Source organism: Theropithecus gelada, chromosome 12 (assembly GCF_003255815.1).
Source record: "Theropithecus gelada isolate Dixy chromosome 12, Tgel_1.0, whole genome shotgun sequence".
In the NCBI taxonomy this organism is placed as follows: Eukaryota; Metazoa; Chordata; class Mammalia; order Primates; family Cercopithecidae; genus Theropithecus; species Theropithecus gelada.
In genome coordinates this window covers 58470516-58492764 of record NC_037680.1, presented here as the reverse complement: position 1 = coordinate 58492764, position 22249 = coordinate 58470516, and the positions used below count along the sequence as shown (strand labels likewise).

General features: G+C 35.7%; 1 protein-coding gene across 3 annotated transcripts in view; it reads right to left on the bottom strand.

Annotated features, from left to right (window-relative positions):
• The window catches only part of PPP1R1C (protein phosphatase 1 regulatory inhibitor subunit 1C), a 142527-nt gene that overhangs the window by 55142 nt on the left and 65136 nt on the right, over positions 1 to 22249 (bottom strand). For all 3 annotated transcript variants that reach the window (XR_003122107.1, XR_003122106.1, XM_025404067.1), the window contains exons 3-4: positions 16421 to 16458; positions 14109 to 14169 (exon numbers count right to left, since the gene is read on the bottom strand). Coding sequence is in view for 1 of the 3 variants with exons in the window: in XM_025404067.1 (XP_025259852.1) it covers positions 14109 to 14169; positions 16421 to 16458 (99 nt within the window). In the remaining 2 variants the exon portion in view is untranslated. The remainder of the gene's footprint in view (positions 1 to 14108; positions 14170 to 16420; positions 16459 to 22249) is intronic.

Below are 22249 nucleotides of genomic sequence, written 5' to 3'. Positions count from 1 at the left end.
TAATGTGGGGCTGATAGACTCATGAAGCTCACTTTGGTTAGGGTTGTCCTGAAAAAAATACCTGCCTACTCTATGTAGAGTCTGCTTTTTACTGTGAAAAACAAGACATGACAGGAATACACAATGCTTGGATGATTAAAGGCAGATGGTGAGTAAGGTGGCTCACAATTTAATAATCATAAAAATAAGACTTTCTGTTGCTTATTCCTTTAGTTTAACCCCATTTCATACCAAAAATGACACATTTTTCTCCTAAGGGGCTCTGGTTCTTTTCGCCCAGGCTGGAGTGCAGTGGCACCGTCTCGGCTCACTGCAACCTCTGCCACACGGGTTCAAGCAATTCTCCTGCCTCAGGCTCTGGACAGGTGTGCGTCACAAGCCCGACTAATTTTTTTGCATACTTTTTTTGCATTTTCAAGTAGAGATAGGGGTTTTACCATGTTAGGCAGGGTGGTCTCGAACTCCTGACCTCAGGCTGTCCGCCTCGGCCTCCCAAAGTGTTGGGATTATAGGTGTGAGCCACCACGCCCGGCCGGGGTTCCACTTCTTAAACATTATTTTCTACTTGTACTTTTTAAACTTTGTGGACCAGCAGAGGGAGCTGTAGGGTCACAAGCACTGTGTTCTTTCTAAAATGATCTAATAAGCACTGGATATGAAGCGCTTCTGGTTTCATTGCCAATGAAGAAAATACTGAGTCAACCCTCCTTGCCTATGTAGTGTTTATTTAAGGGATAAAAACACTCCTAGGAGGCTCTACTGGCCAATTATCAGAGGTAGAACAGCACATTATTTATACAGCACACACTGCAGTGGCTCCATGGGATCTGCTCTGGTCTATTGAGTAATTATATAATTACGGGAAAAATATATTTATCTCAGAGATCAGAAGGGATTAAAATGCCTGTCTGAAAAGCTAAGAATGCTGATATAGATGCAAAGAATTCTTTGGTTTGGCCTTACAAGTAAAACATGGGACATGCGGTAATTCGACAATTAATTAATCTTAATAAAATGAAATAAAGCTTTGACATTGCCAATGAGGCCCTGTGATATTTACTTTTTGGACAATTTTCATAGCTAATTTCAAAACATTTATATGTTAATTAAAATTGATTCACATAAAAAATTAAGACTATCAGGTGTTTCTCCTTTTTATCATGGTTCAGTTCTCACAAAATGTATCTTAATCCAAAAAAAAGTAAGTTTATGACATTTTATGTTAATCAAGAACAAACGGCTTAATGTAGCAATGTTTAAATATCTGTAACTTGAAACCCATTTTGCCATTCTTTGAGGTTCTTTGAGGTCATAAAAGAGACTTCGTTTTCATTTATTCAAATGAGTATTCACATAGTAGTTTTCTAAAAATTTGAAGGTAGACTAGAAGTTTTCATTATGTCTAGGACACATTTGTACGCCCAAGTAATTGTAAAAAAAATCAATTAATAATAATGAAATGACACTGCCTACCATCTTCTAAGAAAGGCTCAAAGAAAAAGTAATTCCATTATTATTTTTACTAAGTTTAGGATGAGTAAGACTGGTACAAAGGAGTATATAACATCAGATAGGCTAAAAATCTTTGGCAAATAACAGTCTTTCATATTTCTTCGTGGTAGAATTTACAGATGTGTTATTTAAAATCCAATTAAGTTTGTTAGTAGTAGAAAAAAGCATAAGCAAGATACTACAGGCATACATAACTGAGAAAGATTAATAGAAAAGTATTTTGAAGAAAATTATTGTAAAAGTACTAATTAACTTATTGCACAAAGAGGGAATTACAACGAATAATGGTAGAGTTACGAGGTTTGTGGGGGGGGGGGTGCTGATTGACTTCGTTAACATTCAGGACTTAAAGCATAAACGAGTGCAGTGTACTAAATCACAGATCCGATGCTCTCTTCCTCCATTCCTCTGATTTTTACATATATTATTTCCTCAATAACATCAAAGACAGAAACAACTACTTCTTGCTTGCATTTTTAAAAAAGATGAACAGATGGAAGGAGAGAATTTCTCTTTCGGTCCCTTTTTTCTATTATAGAAGTTCAAAATCCTTGATTTATAGATAACTTTAGAGATATTAAGAACTGTTCTAAAAGATCCAGACTAATTCCCACAATCACAGAGCAAATTTCTTCAAGGCAAAAATCAACATAATAAGCTGTGGGACTAAATGTAAAACCTAAAGATAAAATAGTACATTATAAGTATATACTAAAAAATAAAATACATTTAAACTACTTCAAATTTTTTTATTTTTGCCATACAAAAATATGTTTTGAGACCTATTTTTACATAATGTGAGCATTATTATCCAGTGACAATTTTTGATACATAAAATACATTTTTCACAAAAGTACTGTAAGTTGAGGCAAAGCTTATCATCTCAAGATTGTCAATTGAAACCCAAAAGGAAACTCCAAAGTTTGAAGTAGGATGCTCAGACTTCAGAGTTTAACCTGAAATGGACATAGAGTAGTGCATAGAGTTAATAGTCAACAAGAATTTTAAAACGCTTTTGAAAAGTGGGATTCAAACCACTTTCCTGCCTTTTAAAATATGCATCACAATAGAAATAGTGCAATTATTTTCTTAATGACTGAATCATTGTTTTGATCATCTTTGCCCTACACAGTGATGGTGTGTAAATTTCATGTGTTTCTGCCTCTGCTCATCAGGCAGCCAGCTCTCATATCTCCTGCAGCCATCTTACACCTTACTTCTACTTCCTACTTCCTTTTCATTTGTTCTTAGACTGCCATGGTGTAAGAGGACCAACTGGCTTTTAAGAAGTAAATATTTAGTAATAGGCTGACTAATGGCCTCAGATTCAGAAGGCAAATGATAGCCATTTCAAGGTTTCAGAGGCTCTATCACAATTCTAGCTTCAGCTGTATTTGGAACTGAATTGCCTTGTGGGTATTATATGAATGAAAGCATGGGAGAATCTTTCCCTAAGATAGCCTGTTGGAAGTCAATTAAAATAATTTTAAGTTTGGTTTTGAAAATAAGATGTGACAAATTTATACATAAAAAAGAATAAAATGATAGCTTTGGTATACCTACCAAGGATAATAAAAGTAGAACATAGCTTCCATTGGTAATTATACCGGAAAGGATGCAATGTAGAATACAGCTCATAAATTCAATGCTTATCACATAATTTTTATATTGTACACATAGCAATTTCCTGAAACTGCAACCTTTGAACATTCTTATCCTACTTGGTATTTTTTCTCTTAGTGAAAAATCCAAAACTGTAAACCTTTCTCAAAATTTGACCTAGGGTGTTTAGAATTTGGTAGTTAATTTGTTTAATGTAACACAGATCTCAGAATGTTGCACAGAGTACAAGTTTAATAAATATTTGTATATTGTTTGACAGCATTGCTGGTATCTTTTACTGTCCCACAGAAAACACTCAACAGAAAGAGTGCAGCTAGTTCTGCCACAACTGAGGTGTTGGGTATTTTGTCACGACAACCTATTGAGAAAGGAATTAATAAAACTGTTCTTAAAATTATCTTGCAGATCAGGCTTCTTTTTGAAGTTCAGGCAAGAATATAAAGTTTTAGGAGGGAAAATGTTTAGACAAGTTTTATAGACCAGGACAAGTTTGTGAAGAATGTAATATTATCTTCAGTTTGCCCCACTAAGAATCACTTTCTCAATTTATCTTGACATTTTTATATTTTAACACATTTTACAGGGATTTCAACGGATCTATTTTGGACGATAATGTGATGAGTATTTTGGCATCTCAAAGTCATAGCTTCTACTTAGAAAGTCTAAATGCATGAAAGAAAAAGAAAGGTTGGTGCTAGAAGTTGTCCATTCTTGTAGAAATAAGAGCACTGGAAACAAGCAGATAAACTGAGGCAAATACAACCTATTATAGAAGAATTTTTAAAAACTAAGTCTGAATCAACTATTTTGTCCTTTAGCCCTGGCCCCAAATCTTCAAAACACTTACAAGAAATATGGCAACAGATCAAGAAATCTTCAAAATTATCCAAAAGTGCTCTATTGTCTTGGGATATAATCCCAACTTTTGTGCACAGGACACAGGAAACCTTTGACAAGTCCCCTGCATCTGTTCAGTGTTTTCTCCTCCACAGGTCCTGTCCCCAGTCCACAGTGTTCAAAGTTCATGTGCCCATTCACATTCTGTGCCTTCAGGTCTGCCAAATCCTCTTTCTGGAATCCACCCCTGACACTTCTCTAGCAAAAATCTCACTCATCCCTTAACTTACAGATGCAGTTCATTTCTTCTGTACAGTCTTCCCTAGCTATGACAGGAAGTGCCAGCCATTTCCTTCTCTGTGTTCTAATATCACTGTCCATATCAATCTCAGGGAACTTACAAGTATTTTTTACATAACTTTCTTTTTCATTTGACAACATTTTTCTTATAAACGGGGACTGTATTAGCTTATCCTGAACTAAAAGAGCCTAATAAATGACCTGGAAGATAGACAGTAAGCATTTTATTAGAGTCTAGAATGAAGGTGTGAGTCAGTGAAAGAATTTATAATTTTGTTCAATGTGGCTAAAACTAAGCCAAGATATGCTTATTTTTAAATCAGAAAGATTATTTACTCACTGACTCACCACTGACTAGGAGCCTTCTAAAATTCAAATAGAAGACAAATCAGAATGTTCCTGGAAGACAAATAGGACATGGGCCCTGCCCTCAAGGGCTCCGCAGTCTAGCTAGAAGGAATTACAGATATCACATATATAGGTATATAAAATGCATTCTCAGTCTCAAAGAAGCACAGCTAAAAGGATTTAGAACTGGAAGGAAGGCATACAAAGAAACACCTCTATGTAAATAACACTGCAGAACAAAAGCATAGAGGCCAGAAACCACTTATTATTTTCAAAGAACTGAATGCAGCTCAGCATTGCTGCAGCATGGATAAAAGGAGGCTGTGGCCAGAGGCGAGGCTGGACAGGAGTGAAAAGGCAAGGTCATAAAGAGCCCTGTACATCATTTCCAGAGACTTACTCTAAAGGAATTAGTGAACACTTGAAGGAATCTAAAACAAAAGAGTCAGATTTGTGTGGTCAGCTGCCTGGGAGAGGGGGAGAAACTGGAGAGAGACAAGATTAAAGGCAAGTATGGTTTGAGTATAAAATTGTTATTACATAAGGATCAATAACATGAGTTTAAAATACAAAAATTATTAAAAACAAAGGTACTAAGCATTTTGTAAAAACATTGGTATAAAAAGATCTTGTAAAAATTTTCCATCAAGTTATAAGGTTGCATGGACTCTGTATTTTAGTTAGGGCAAACAGGATAAATGGGCAAATGGAAAAAATGAGGCCCATTGCTATTCTAACAAAACTTCACAGTACACCCTAAAAAAAGGCTCAGGTCATGATTTAGTTTTGTAAAAGGGAAGGACACTTAACACAAGAACCCTGCTCCTCTGTAATCCATACTTTCCTCCAAAATAAACTATCTTAGTTACCTTTCATAGTTTTCTATAAAAGCTAAATAATTATACAAAAGAACATTGTATATGTTGAAGCACTACACAACTATAAGGTATTATAAACATCTTTTAAAAAATCTTTAAGTAAAGCAAATAGTTAAGCATCAAGAAGGCTACCAATCTATTATTAATTCCACATTTATAAAGGGATAATACAAATCTCATCTCAGAAAACATCAGGGAACGCTCCATTAGGCATAAAACGAAGGAGAGCAAGTCCATAAAAATAGCATCTGCTTATTCTAGTAATGAGGAATTGTTTTTACTTCCTGAAACTCCTATTAGCATTAGTATGAGTGGAGTGTGTACACCTTAGCAGACTGATAGCTCCTACATTAATGGACATGGTGTACACACATTTTTGCAAGGAGACAGATTTCTCCATTTTTAGCAACCACATGCTTATTCAAACATACATTTCGTAGAACACTGACTCAAATAGGAATTAAAATTATATTTGAGGGCTCCTTGGAGAAAAGGCAGATTCTAGGACTGGGACAAGAAAGCCTAGAGAATCTTATAGTCCCAGAAAGTAAGCATATGCAAAAACAAACCAACACCTTGACATTCATGGAGTATGTCAATGGAACACAGGAGTCAATGGAAAAAGTTCCCAATGGCCAAAACAGGAACTATTTCAGCAAAAAAATAAGTAATACAGTATTGAGTTATAATCCAAAGTATAAAATAAATATCCACGTGTCTGTAATGATGAAAATAAATGAACAAATAAATCAATGGAGGAGGAGAAACAAATCTGTGCAGAAGAATTTCAAATGACTTATGTGTGTACAGGACACTTCTTTCAAGGAAGTAGAGTGCAGCTTCCCACTCTTCAAATGTATACTACACACAGTGATTTCCTTCCAAAGAGTATAGTATGGAAAGGAAGTGAAAAAGGATAATTTTACAGTGAAGAATCTCCAAAACTACTACCTCAGCCAGGTGATCAAGGTCAAAATTAACAGCGATAAACCATATTGATAGTATGTGCCCCTCGTACCATGGGATGCAATGTAACTTTATCTTTGTCATCTTTCTTCCAAAAACCCACTACCCCAGTCTAATCATGACAAAAACATCAGACAATCCCGGTACAGGGATATTCTAGAAAATACCTAACCAGTATTCCTCAAAACGTTTAAGGTCATCAGAAACAAGGGACGTCTGAGAAATTGTCACAGCCCAGAGGAGCCTAAGGAGACACGAAACCACACATAATGTGGTATGCTGGATAGATTCCTGGAACAGAAAAAAAGACATTAGGAAAAAACTAGATAGATACAAAGAAAATATGGCCTTTAGTTAATAACAACGCATACACGTTGATATGATGTGGATCTGTGTCCCTATCTAAATCTCATGTTCAATTGTAATCCCCAGTGTGGAGGTGGGGCTTGGTGGGAGGTGATTGGATCATAGGGGTGGATCCTTCATGAATGGGTTAGCGCCACCCCTCAGTGCTATTCTCTTGATAGTGAGTGAGTGAGTTATTAGATCTGGTAGCGCCTTCCCCTCCCTCTCTTCCTCCTACTCCAGCCATGGAAAGTGCTGGCTCCCACTTCACCTTCTGCCGTACTGCAAGTTTTCCGAGGCCTCCCCAGAAGCTGAGCAGGTGCTAGCAAAAAGCTTCCTGTACAGCCTGTGAAACTATAAGCCAATTAAACCCCTTTTCTTTATAAATTACCCTGTCTCAGGTATTTATAGCAAAACAAGAACTGTCTTATACAACTATTGATTTACCAATTTTAACTGTGCCATACTAATATGAGACGTAAATAATAGGGAAAACTGGATATGGGGTATATGAAAACTCTCTGTACTATCTTCAGAACTTTTCTATAAATCCAAACCTGTTCTAAAATATAAAATCTAACTTTAAAACATGTGATTTCAGTTGGGAATTATTCTGTTTTAAAGGTAATATTATTAAGAAGAAAGACAAAGACGTGAAGCAGAAATTTTAAAATGGAATCAAATGAACGAAGACTTAAAATGCTTTGGAAAGTGATATTATCTGCATAGTCCCATTAATGAGACCTATTTAGTCTTTGCATGGCAGCAAAGGTCTTTGTGATGGTCCATGCAGAATTCAACTGTCCACATTATAGCATCATCATCAATGCTTCACAAGTTTGCATGAGCAGGAGGAATGATCATGGTATAAGCCATGTATTCCACTTTTCCAAGACCTAATCCATTTTACTCTCCAGACTTAGGTGTAAATATGACTGTCCCTTCTGTGATCTGAAAGTGGCCTTACCCTCCTGTCCAGTAAGCCTATGGCAAATTTCCTCCCATCCCCAGATGTCTTTGTCTAAATTCCCATTAAAGGACTTACCATGTTATGCTCTATCCACTTGTATGTTGCTTCCTCTAGACTGGTTTCCCACAGGGCCAGGGCTCTGCTTTTCACCTCTGTATCCACACCACTTCAATGCAGCGTTTCATACATGGCAAAGGCTCATATGTGATTGTGGCCGTGTGTTACTACTACTTACACAATTGAACGTTGCTATTTGCTTATTTGGGAAATATTTAAAGAAACTGATTCTTGATTCAGTTATTCAAACCAAATGCAAAAGTTTATCTTTTTCCCTGCTTCTCAAATAGAAAGCAATTTTAAAAGCTGTTATGTTATTTATACAGAGAAATATAAATTTAAAAGATTAATTAATTTTAAAATAGGTACATATATAGAGACAAATGAATGGAACCATATTGACAAATGGTGCTCTCCTTTTCAAATGTTTAAGTCACATCACATGAGATTAATTAAGTTACTGGACTCGATTATAAATTTGCAATTTGATTTATCTCAAAATCTTTTAGACTTTTTAACCTAATAATCCACGACAATGTCATAAAAGATGAAGTTCACTTATACTTGCTGGTATTTTCCACTTCCTTCATTCTCTCTCAATGTTGACCTCCAAAAAAAAGACATCTTAGTGACTTGCAAGAAAGGTACATTCTCAAATTGCTTCTCTAACCTGACTCCACCCTCCACATCCAAAGATATGAGGAAAGATGAGCATAAAACTCAGTGGAAGAAATTAAAGAGAAGCAAAGGAAGTGGGTCTGGAAATAGGAGCTTACTTGGGTTAAAAAAAAAAAAAGAAAGCAAGACTTGTATATATTTAGAATGTTCCTTGTTATCTAGAAATCTGTCAAAATGTTTCTTGAGCTGCATACATAAGCCCCACCCTACACAGTAAGCAGACTGAGCCTGCACAAACAAACAAGCTAAGATTTAGAAAGGCAAATGTGATGAATACCTGAAGAACACCCACAGAGGGACAGGAGTGTTTATAAAAGGAATGTAGTGTGGTGGAGACGCCTGATGAGAAGCTAAGAGATCTTGCTGCCTTCTCTTCCTGCCTTCAATTTTCAATGTGCAATGGGTAATGAGAATAGGATATTACAGCTGGTCTATTCCTTTTGAGAGTTTTTTGAGTCATAATTATAAGGAGGTTTGAAATCAGAAAGAGTGAATTGGTCACATTCCAATATAGTCATGGTTAATTTACCTACGTTGCCTAAGTGTAGGCTGCATTTATATGGTGTGATGATTTCCTTCCATCCCTCTGGCAAGAAATATTTATTGCATAACCTGCTATAGCACCCCAAAATTCACCACCAGCTATCATTTTGTTTTTCAGCTTTTTTGAAATACAAGATTTATTAATTTAAATATCAGTATCTCTTACAGGAATGTTATAATAGTCGGAAAATAAGGGGCATGGTGTCTGAGGACCCGAGCTAAGTGACATAAAGGAAAAGCCACATTTGTTTAAAAGAAAGCAAAATGTTGAAGATAAACCTCACACACCTACCTGAGGCTTGGTGCTAAATAAAAGTGGAATGAATATTGCAAGTGTGGTAATCCACATGGATTTTATATCTAGGCATCTTAAACCTGACTTTTCAATTCCCACTGGGATGAGAACAAAGCTATTTCATTCTCCTGGAAGTCCTTGCACCTCTCCTCTGTCTCTCTCAGAATCATTCCTTCATGCTGCAGGGTGAAGCAGAGACAGAGGAGGAGTATTCACCACTCTCAATTCAGGGCTCAAATAATTATTCAAAGTAGTTCCACATATTGTGTGCCTGATCTAAGCATTTTCTTTACACGTTATGTTTCATTCAGTCCCTACAGCAATCCTGTGTGGTAAGCAACACTTTCATTTTCCCCATGAGAGAAGTGAGACAGGCTAACCCTGTGAAAGTTGCAGATACTATGATGAAATCACTTTTTTGTCAAGCCCAAACACACTAAAGCAAAAAGCCAAAAGGAGGAGTTCATGCTGGCAAGGCTGAGATAAAGACTGCCTCAAGGACTTGCTAAAATAACCCCACAAGAAATTCTTTCTTTAGGACTACTGCAATTCAGATAAGATGTTCTCAAAATAACACTGGTTCAGTAATGGCCTCTGCAGCCGTTACTGGACAGGTATGTCCGGCAATGTAATTAAATTGTCATTTAATTATAGTGGCAATTAATTGATGCCAAATCTGGCTCTGAGTGTCCGAAACCAATAAACTCTGTTTCCAAGCAGCTTACATGAACTTGCCCCTGTGCCAGTAAAACTTCCCTTTACACTTCCTGCTGCAGATGTATATGTGGCTTGCCTTAACTGTGTGGCTTGGGTCATTATCTTCATTTCTACTTCCCAGATACATCCAACATATTTGAATGTATTTTTCTTTGTTGTTGTTTCCCGGGGTGAACAACCCATTGATTTTCTGAAGGTTGCACAGCTAATAAGTGGTGGCATTGAGGTTGAAACCATGATAGCTTGTCCACCAAAGTCCATGTCTTTTCATATTGAGTTCCAGGAAATCACCATGATCAACAGTTTTCCCTGATTGGAAGATCATGCTTCAGTTGGTGATCTGAAGTATGTCTTAACCTTGCTATTCTTGCCACTTTCATCTTCCACCCTCCAAAATCCAAGTTAGGCTTCTTATTCGGCCAGTTTGATTTGCTCTCTGATTTATTCTGTATTTGTATTTATTGCTTTATTATGAGAAGAGGTTGAAAAAAAAAATCACGATCATAGCCATCCTTGGAGGAAAAAAAAAAAAAAGCTTAAGTGTTAAAATTCTGTGAGCATTCAAAGGTATTTTTGACATATCAGAAGAAGTCTTTTTGACATAGAAGAAAACTGTCTAGACACTGAAGTCTTTACAAGAAATTATGAAGAATGGGAGGAAAAAGATGTTTTACAGAAATAAATGAAAAATCTGACTGGCTATGCATTAAGAATGGTAATGCAATACTAATAGGCCCTGCTGTACAAAGTCATTTTTAAGTCAGCTGCTTTGTTTAATGTTCAAATTTCCATTTAAATCAATAGCACTTTGCTTTCTTCAGTAGAAGGCATTTACATTCCAGTAAAACACACACACACACACACACACACACACACACACACACAATGGGGATAGAAATGAGTCAGCCACTTCCTATCTAACATTCAAATCCACTTTTCTGAAAACATAATTCAAGCAGTCCAACAATAATTTAATTGGCTGTTCTGTAAATTACAGGGCTGACCACCGTATAAACACCAGAGAAATGTACACGGGTATTAGTCATTAGCTGTCATTTTTCTGATAATCTGAACTTTCCATGTGTATAATCATGAAACACTATATTACACAAGGTAATGAAAAAGTCTGTTTTCTATGCAAACTTCAACTTCTGTCATTTTTATGCACAATATATATCGTAAGTTTATGACTCATGGTTAGCACAAGGTATCTGAAATACAACAATGTACCTAATAGGAGTGCTGATGATAACCTCTGATGAAGGGATGGAACCCTGATATAATAAGTCTATTTGATAAACGGTTAAATGGTGGCAACAAGGGGATCAATATGAATTAGAGGGGGATATGTGGACTGCTGCAGGGCTCTCTTTTAGCTGTGTTTTGTTTCATATGTTTGTTATGGATCAGATAAAAATAACAAAATAGGTTTATCTTATCTGTGATGGCACACAATTGAGATAGTTGAAAATAGAATGAATAACAGAATCAGGATACAAAATATAACATGCCGATGTAACAGTCTGTCTCCAACAATAGGCAATTCAATTGGGATGACAGTACTGTATTGTTTTTGATATAAACTAATTTAAGACATCAATATGGGGAATACATGGTGAATAATATGGAAAGCTGTACCTGTAAAATACTTGGACATTTTGATTTTAGAGTCATCTCACTGTTTGCCAACAATGTGTAATGCTGCCACAAAAAGCTGCTAAGATTTTGGGTTGCATTAATAGAATTAAAGTATCTGGGTTGAAGGAGGTTTCAGGCATAATTGAAGTCTCCAAAAGTTTCTGATCAGAACACATCTTAACCATTAGGTTCATTTTGAATGATGGACTTCTAGAATGATATAGGCAAAGTGGAGCTTATTAGAAGATCAAGAATGAAGGCAAAATAACTAAATAACAGGTATAATTGACATCAAGATATTTCAACCTGGAAAAAGAAAATTTAGTATGAGACAAAGACCTAATAGATATCTTGAAATATTTAGATATCGGTCATTTAAAAATTCACAAATGGCAACAAGATGTAGAATAAGAATCTATGAGTACAAATTCCTTTTTTCGTTTTAGAAATTTTTTTAGAGACTGGGTCTCACTATGTTGCCCAGGCTGGCATGCAGTGGCTATTCACAGGCATGATCATAGTGCAGTATAGCCTCCAACTCCTGGGCTCAAGCCATCCTCCTACCTCAGCCTCCCAAGTAGCTGAGACTACAGGCATGTACTACTATGCCCTCAGCAAATCTTTTTACTCTCAATAATTGCATGTTCCATTCCACTGAAATTTGAAGAATTATACATTTCAGAGCAATTGTATCATTATATTTAAGATCTTCAAAACATTTCCTTTGCTCATTCATCTTTCTTATAACCGAAGCGTTTTAAAATGTTCACAACATGCCATATGTTACTACTGCTTCATGTTGTCTTAAAATACTTATTTCTAGCTCTTAGGGACCAGTAAACCAAATAAAATATGTGCATTTAGCTTTCTCTTTTCTTTTATCATAAGCAGGGCCTTCCAAAGGTATTTACTGGTTATAAATGAGAACCTACATGACTTGTGATAATACCCTGATATCCTCTTGAAACAATTACTGTGCTTTCTCAAGGCATTAACTTATGACCACAAATGATTATCATTAAATGAGTATCTTGGGGGGACTTGACAGTATAAGGCTTTATGCAAAAATGTGTAATAGGACTAACTTCCCTAAATGTCAGGATCCCACATTCTTTTGATATTTGAGAATTAAATATAATGAACATCATGGGCCCTTGAGACTTTCAGTTTAAGATTTTCCTTTAAAAATAAATACTATTATTCTCTGAGGACATGAGAACAGTATTACTTTATTTAGTTTAAGCGAACCTAAAATAGAGCAGAGGAAATCATTAAATGAGTGAACATATATTTTTCCTTGTTGCCCATTCATGCCAAAACTTATGTGTCTTGAAAGTACAAAATCACTTACAATGGGGAAAATATCTTTAAAGTGATTAAACTTATCTTCAGAGAGAGATGCCTAGTAGTCTCAATAATTACCCTGGAATAAACTACAATGCTGATGATTGTATTCTGTACTGCAGTCTTATGAACAAGCAAACACGGTGTTTTATAGCTGCATGAGGAAGGAAGTTTACTGAAAGTAGCTATTAATGTGTCCATTTATATCCTGCCTCCCTGAATAGGCTCCAAATCTAGAGCAAATACAGAGCGGGAAATTTCACTCCCAATTTAGCCCTCTCTCCAAACTCCAGAGGAAGCTGCTCAGCTGGCCTCTCATGCAGTTGAAACTGAGCTGGACAAAGTGAGCATGATCAACCACTGGGCCCACAGCCCAAGCACTGGCCTGGAAAAAACATGAGAGAGTAGACTGGACAGACTCTACCTCAAATCAGGGCCATTTCAGTGTGAGAAATAAGAGATGCTTTCCCTGGAACCGATATTGGTCAAGATACTGATGGGTCTTCTTTTAGTAGTTCCAATTCCGGGGAAAATTCCAGAATCTGAACTAGATCCTTAGTTGTTGTTTCAGTAGGAGTGACATGTAGAGTGAATAGCTGTTTGATTGAGATTCTCAGAGCTGCTCCTGACACAAGACAATGAGGCAAAGCTTCATACTCAGTCTCCCTGAAATTCAAGTTATTCTGCTTTGCTTTAGCCAAGAGGAAAATGGTAATCATCTGCCAACACTGGCAAGAGTAATTAGGGCTGCTGGAAAAATCTCTTTAAGGAAGTACGCGAATAAGGGTAAAAAAAAAATCTTTGTCATTATTTTGGAAACTCTGAATTTCTAGACTGAAATTCTGAGATCCCTAGTTATTTCTTATTCAACCCCATATTTTACTCTTGATGAAACTAAGTTTTAAGTAGATAAGGTATCTTACTGAACATCACACTGCTAAGTTGCAGAGCTGAGACTAGATCTAGCTTATCATCAAATGTGTGGTCTTAGAGAACAGATGGCCAACCAGCCATGATTCAGCACTCATGACAACCCGAAACAGTACCTGAACAGTACCTTTTATGATGGGTGGTGTGTACACACTCTGCTTCCTTTGCTTAGGGGATGCATTCTGAGACTGTGGAGAAAGAGAAAAAAGTAAAAGCCTTAGATTTGCATACAAAATACGATGCCATCAGACCTGTGAGGGAAATAAATACTGTGCCATGTTATGAAAAGCTTTCTGATTTCTCCCTGTCATGAAATAGAATCTAATTAATGAGAAATTATATACACGTTAGTGATATCACAGACTTAAGAAATATATGGAGTTGTAGGATCTACTTAATCATAAGATTCCTCATTCACGGCAGCCTTGAAATCATTTTACTTTCCTACCTAATAACATTAATTTATTTTTAAAAAGGAAGAGAAAAAGAGACACCAATCCTTTTCATTTGAGAGAAAAAAACAGTCTGAGTTCCATGACAAAGTATATTCCAACACAGGGAATAATACTATCTGTTCGTGGGGTTACTGAGTGATTCAAGGGGGACAATGAGGATCCTTGGAAAGTAAGAGCAGTCTATAGCCATCTTGAATTGACATGTTCAACTATTACCTCCAGTTACTTGAAATTATAACGTTGAGGTAACATTCTTCATATGTTTAAAAGATAAGTCCTTTCCTAAGAAAACTGCTATGTGACACTCTTACCTAAGCATTATTGGATCGGGATAAAGTTATTGAAGAAGAGATTCTGCATTTCAAAATGACAAAAATAAGAACTTATTTCAGGATCAAAATACAGATAAGGATACAGAGCTCTATATAATGGATATACATATTATTCATTTAATAAATTATATGGTCTAACCCCCAATTGGAAAATGCCAAAGACTCCACTTTAATAGCATGTTGATTTATGTTTTAATGTGGCAAGGGTACAGGTCTTAATCAATGAGTTTTCGCATCTGGGGCAATTACTTTTGCTTTGAAAAGCTCAAGTGTAAATAGTTACAACACACTTTTTGAAGATTGTTCCAGGCTTGCTATGCACATTAGGAAGAACATAATGTACAAGGTTTGAAAGAAACTAGAAACTGTTTTACAAAGTTGTAAACAGAGCTTGAGGCATCTTTCCTTGTGCTTACTAAAGATTAACTGCCCTCAAAGGTATCATCAAGATGTTGTTTATCTGATGCAGAAGCAATCAACTGAAAACTAAAACTTTCAACAAAACAGTTACCAAATCCATATCAGATGAGCAAATAGTATAAGCAAATTTCTCCAGAATAGAGTTTTGTGATACCCACATACTATGCACAGGTATAGACAGGGTGACTCTACATTAATGTTAAATGTGTGGATGATTGACATTTCTGGGGCACTTATACTGTTTCAGTCACATCTGGCTGGTTTTGAGAAGCAATCACTTTAGGAATTTTTAATGTTTACTTCCACACACATATTTAAAGATCAAATAGAAAATCAACTCTACAGAAATTTTTTGTTGTTGTTGTTTAGTAACACAGTGTAAACTTACTAATAAAAACTACTTTGTATTTATGTAAGAGTTTAGTTTTCAAAGCATTTCCACTTTCGCTATCTCACAAAATTTTCAGAAAAGTCTTGTGATACACTATTTGATATTTTGCCCATTCTACATTTTCCTCTTTAAGTATTGCTGTATGCCTACTCCTGCGATCAAGGGAATTGAATAGTAACTCTGTACAGCATCCTATTCAATATTCATTTCATTTCTGGGAACTAGTTTATTCACTTTGTGTTTCATACATTCTCTGTTATATACTCTCCTAACCTCTCCTGGTTCCTATTTTCTATATAAACTCCTACACATATACGTGGGGGGAATAGTGAGTGACAGTGTTCAGACAGCCTGCTGAATTTAAATCTGAGTACATTTCTAGGTGAACCCCTTGGATCTGGTTACTCAGGCTTTGGAGGACTTCAGTCCCCCTAGACTCTGGCCTCAGACTTTTGGTTCCACATACCAGAAGACCCTTTAAGAGGTGTCATCCCTCCACCCTCATCTCCTTGCTCTGGGATTCCAACATTACGTGGCTTAGCCTGTGGTGTGTATATATAACCACTCAATAAATTGAAGTTGTCAATACCATATTTTGCCATTAAAAGTGATGTTTTATTTTAAAAGTTTTTTCAGGGGTTAGCATTACATAGGTAGAGAATAAAGGTAACCGAGAGGCAGAGATTTTAATGACACTGTATTACTGTTTATTCAGTCAGAAGGAGCAATCTAAAGTTTTATTACAGTAGTATCATATTATTTATATCACATCAAATCAAGCAAATTTTTGCATTTTAATGGATTTGAACACATTTATACAAAAATATTTTTAAAAACTTACTTCCCCTTGTGTGTTGGGCACCCTCTTGTCATCTATTTCTGTAAGAGAAATAGGTATAATGTATTAGGCATGTAATATTCTTTCTTGTAATACATATATTAACATTTTCAACAACACAGATAAAAATGTTTTAATAATTGCCTTATACAGAAACTATAGCTTACAGCTAGGAAGGAGAGGAGGACAGAGGTGAGTGGTTTCCTTCTGATATAACCTTCTCCCAAAGGTTTAAAAAAGGTATAGAAAAAGCTTTCTTCTTAACATCCCAGATTTCTCACCTTTCAGCAGTTCAGAAAGGGGGCCAGGGAAGTGACTCTTGGAACAAAGTTAGGTGTCATCAGCCTTACACTTAAGGTGTCAGCAACCTCCTCTCCTCATTGATTGTGCTGCTGCTGCTGCTGCTGCTATCCATTAATGAGAGTCTTTGTCAAATTTCCTCAAGTTTGTCACTACCCAAATCAAACCTCCTTTCCCACTCAGTCCAATCACTATGACTACAAGGAAGGCAGTACCCTCTCTAGATATGTATCTGGAAAGAACTAATTGCTCCATCAAATATTTCTTATGACAGTGCTTGGGTGGCTTCTTATGATTGTGCTGTGTATGAAGGGTTGTGCGGAGTGGTGAGGTGGAGGAAGAGATGCTTACACATGCCCCTTCCATAGCAGGAAGATGTTCTGGGCTGGGTTTCTTTTTCACTTTGTCACCTACATTGTATGGCATCTGCCTCTTGGCTTCTTGACCTAGTTCCCCTTTCCTGATCCTTATGCTAGGCCCAAGGCTCAAAGACTAACCCCATGATCCAAAAACTGAATGAGAAGTTCATCAAAGAATATCTGCTTAAAGACAATGATGTAGATCTGTATTGACATGAAAATATATGCCATGTAAGTGAAAAATATTTCAAAACTAAATGAATGGTATTTTTATTTGATAAAGGATAGATATATGTAGATAGAGTGATACATATATGCATAGAAGACTACCCAATATATTAACTGTAGTTATCCTGAGGTGACTGAATAACATATTCTGTTTTATCCCTAACTGTATTGCTTTTCTTTTTATAATGAGCATGTATTACTTTTATAACAAAAAGCAGTATATATATATATGTATGTGGATATATATACACACAAATATATACATATATGTAGTATAATTTCTCTATAAATCCAACCATGCATGAAGTTGGTATTTCATATAGTAAGAGAACAAACTGACTAAACAGCTAGAATGGGAATAGTATATAGAACCATTGTTTATTCTAATCTGATATCTTGGTTACTAAATGTTAAAAAGTTATGGAAACTTCTGATAAATTGTACTTTCTTTATATAAGGGAGGACAGACAGTTTAGTGTGGCAATCACAAGTGTCTGATGCAATAACTGTCAGTATGTGGGGCATTTTCAGGCAGCTATGAATATATTAAATTGAACAATCCTGTCTGCAACATTTTTTTGCTATCACAAAATATCAAATATGATCCACTGTAACAATGTGGTACTGTGATCCATTGGATTATTAAATACCAGTGGGGTTTCTTAATACTTTGCTTTTGATTAGGAATTTACAAAATCCAACCCAGGACCTATAACTTTATGTTTTAGAAACACAATGAGATCTGATCATTCAGATTTTTACTTTTCCTACTGTCTCACTACAACACCCACTAAACCAGTGTTTTCCCAAGGCAACTAGGAGGGCTTCACTTATTAAATATTTCAATGAAAAAACGTTTGTTCTGTTGTTGCTGTTGAGTTATGCTTATTAAATTATCTATGTTGTGAAGGCAAGGATTAAAAAAATCAGTCTTATATTCTTGTCTTGAAATTGAAAAGTGAAAATTAAATAATTCACTTTTCAGGTAACATTGACTCAGACAAAAGTACAAGGGAAGCCAACAACAGATCATAGTTTTCTTGAGATTCACTGATTTAAATGTATTTCTATTTTTCTTAATAGATTGTTACTAAATTGGGGAGGTTAATGTTTTCTGCTTCCCAAGAACCTCATATAGACACACATGCATGCACACACACACACCATGCACATCAGCACGTGCAATGGGACAACAGACCACCACAAATACAGTTTCTCTCTAATTTGTACCAAGAAGGTTATAACCAAAGGAGAAGACTCCCAAAATATATGCAAGTCTTGCCAGCTCTTTACATAAAAACATAAAAATGTCCTCAATAATATCTCCTTTCTTTTTCCTCAGGACCTCAAATTCTGACCCCATTGGCAGTCTCAGAAGTCTTTAGGAAACTGGATAGCACATGAAACATAAGAATATACCCCTGTCTTCAAATATTGTTTAGCTCTCTCATCAAACCAGAAAAAAAATACTATTTTGGAGTAGGGTTGAACAAAATCAGTTTGTTAGCAGATTATCCATTATCAAAAAATATAAATTTTCTGAAAGAGGCTTTTGTAGCTACTCCAGCCATATCTTGTCTGTATTTCTCCATTTCTCAAGGACCACTTAGTCTGAAAGAAGAAATTTATTGGTTTGGAAGGAAAATGTAAAACTCATTTAAGTAAAACATTTTAAGAAATGTTGTCATCATTAAAGATGAAGATAGAAACAGAAATTTCTGTTTTGAGTATTGATTAGTTAGAATACTCTTAAGATATTTAAATTCATGAAAGGAACAGGACAATGAGAATGCATGTGGATACACACATAAACTATAAACACCCAGTGTCTCCTTGTCTTAGTCAATGATATCTCATTCAATTTTGGAAAACTAGTTGTAATAAAAAATTAAGTGCCTACAAAAATGAAGTGTAAGAGCAAAGGAAACACGAAGAACATTGTCAAAAAATAAGGAAAGGTCAACTATAATAGAATGAGAACTGTAAGTACTAAGAAATGGGCAGAATGCACAGACAGAACACTAAGGAAAACCTAAAGAGCCATGGTTGAGGCTGGCAGAAAAATCTGTCTTGGAGAAAGCACTGGAGAGCATACATGATATCTAGTACTGTTTCTTCCATTTGTCTGTCGTGACCACACTTAAGCCACGTAAAATTCCTGAAATACAGAGTTTTCCTCATGTGTGAAATGGAAAAGAGGAGGAATAATAATTCTGACTCTGCCTTCCTCGTTTTCTCATAGTTTGTTTTGAGGAATAAAAAAATGAAAAAATGAGAGCACAATTTCCCACTCCTTAAGTACAGACTATAACATCCTTCCAAAGAGTGCAGTATGGAAAAGGAGCAGGAGGAAATGAGTCTCTTTATGGTGGGGAAACTTAATTCTGCCAGGTGACCAAGGTCAACACAAGTCATAATTTGTGTTGATCCTTTGATATGATGCTATGAAGGTGGGACTTTATATCAATGATCCTCCTCCTCAAACCACTTAAGCCCAGTCTAGTCATGAGAAAAGCATCAGATAAATTCCAAGACAAGGGCATTGTACAAGATTGCTGACCAGTACTCTTCAAAACTGTCAAGGTCATGAAAAACAAGAAAAGTCTGAGAAATTGTCATAGCCAAGAGGAGCCTAAAGAGACATGATAATTACATGTAATGAGGTATCCTAGATGGGATTCTGGAACAGAAAAAAGTGCATTATAAAATTATCTCAATAAACTATGGATTTCAATTAATAAAAAATATATCATTATTGGGTTATTAATTGTAACAAATAGTAATGACTTAGAATATTAAGAATAGGAAAACTATGTGTGAGGAAGGTGCTACATGGGACTCAATGTGCCCTCTGTTTAATTTTTCTGTAAATCTAAAACTCTTTAAAAATTAAGCCCATTAATAAAAACTTGAAAAATAAAAAATCACTAAATACAAATAAAAGTCACCCTAAGAGTACATTTTTTTCTTACTGTCAGAATTCTGTGTATTTTGAAGAGCAACAGAGAGTGATGATTAGAAAGTAGGCAATGTAACTAAAAACAAGGTCATGAAAATATCATTTTAAATTATTATATAGGGCCAACTAAAGAGATATAAGGAAAGGCAAGAGTGAGCTTACAAAGAGAATATTTCAAAGTTTAGTTGAAGTTGTTGAAAGCTGATGCAAGTAAAAATGTGTTAGAGGAAAAAATGAGGAGTTAAACAATTTTCAAATAAGTCCATAATAATGGGAGCACTTTTCCTTGATTTATTTACTGACTGAATGTGGGGAGATAATGGAACAAAGTATAAAAGAAAATACCACTAGTATCTGTTTGATTATACATATCCCCCAGCTTGCTGCTTCTGTGCATTTATCTCCCATATCCAGAAAACTCCTGCCCTCATACCAAATACTACTATCCCTCAGAGTTCTGTTCAAATGGCATTTCCTCTGGGAAATCTTTCCCAATTCATGTCTCCCCTATGCTCAATTGGAACTCATCTCTTCCCCAACCAACACCCACAGCACTTCCTTTACTCCTGTCTCATAGAACTCATCACCATATACCCTATATCATGTCCATTAGTGTTTTTATCTCCCCAGGCAACCTGTAAAAGAATGAGGATTATCCTCCATGTTTGACTTTTCCACATCTCTAAGCACAATAGCGAAGCTGGCACACAATAACAACCTATCAAATAAATTTATCTTAATGCCTATGTTTCATAAAACCAGACCATCTGTTTGCTGCTTCTCTGTATTCCAAATTACAATAGTAGTGCAATTATTTGCTCACAGTGGGTGCTAAATAAACACTTTTAACAATTTTTAAGTGTTCAGTTTGCAAACTTTTTAAGGCAGAATCCATTACTTCCATTTTTAAAAATCAATTTACTAGGTTAAAATGCTACAGACACTCAAATTCTTATAAATATTGCCTAAGTGGCTCAAAGGGAATCTTAGAGGAAAAATAAGGATGTATGACTTCCTTCTGTTGGTTTCTAGAGATTGGGAAGATATCTATTTCAAGGACAATATGTATAAGACAAATTAAAAATAAGTGGTAGGCAAGGTCAAATCAGATATATAATTTTATAGAAACTAGCCTTAGACAATAACTAAAACCATGGAAATGAATAATTTATTCAGGATATTGGCTAATAAAGAGCACTGACCCATATATAGAATGCTTTGGTAAGAAGAGACTCAGTTTCTTAGACTAAACTCCAAAGATACAGACTTTTGATGAATTTAGATAACAGAGGGTCACTTGAGTCTTCATTTTAGGCAGCTATTATGGAAATGTAAGGGAAAAAGTCAGTTTAGTGGAAATTGGAGGACTTCCAATAAAAACAGTCTTGTAAGTTCATGCTTTGAAGACTCTTCTGCTCAAAAGCAATAGCAATGGCAGATTAAATACAAAAAGAGATGACTAAAAAGATAAAGCCACAGTTGAAAATTAGTTAAACATCTCCAAGGACCATAAATACAAGAAAAGCAAAATGCAATAAGCAGGTTGGAAACCATGGGCCTGAAAGTCTTTAGATCTAGAAGTCAACCAAGGCAACTAGAACTTCTAATCTCTCAGCTGAACTGACTTCGTGTGAAAGAAGTGACAAAGGCCAGACTTGCTGCCTGGAAGTGGAAGCAGGGATCTCTCATCTGTGTTGAGAAAAGGCACTGATCTGTGTATCCAGTGAGACGGGAGAAAGTGGACATCTTACCACAAGCTAGGTAATTGCCTTTGTTTTACTTCTAGTATCATCATAAAACAGGAGTCCTTGATGTCCCACTTATGATCTCATTCTAGATGAAAAGTATATATAGTACTGAATACAGAAAGACTCAAGAACATTAACAAGGAAGAATGAGCATAAAGGAGAGAAAATTTCCACTCGCAAGGAGTTGAAAATTAAAATTTCGAAACATAAGAAGAAAAGGAAAATTATTTTTTAGGAA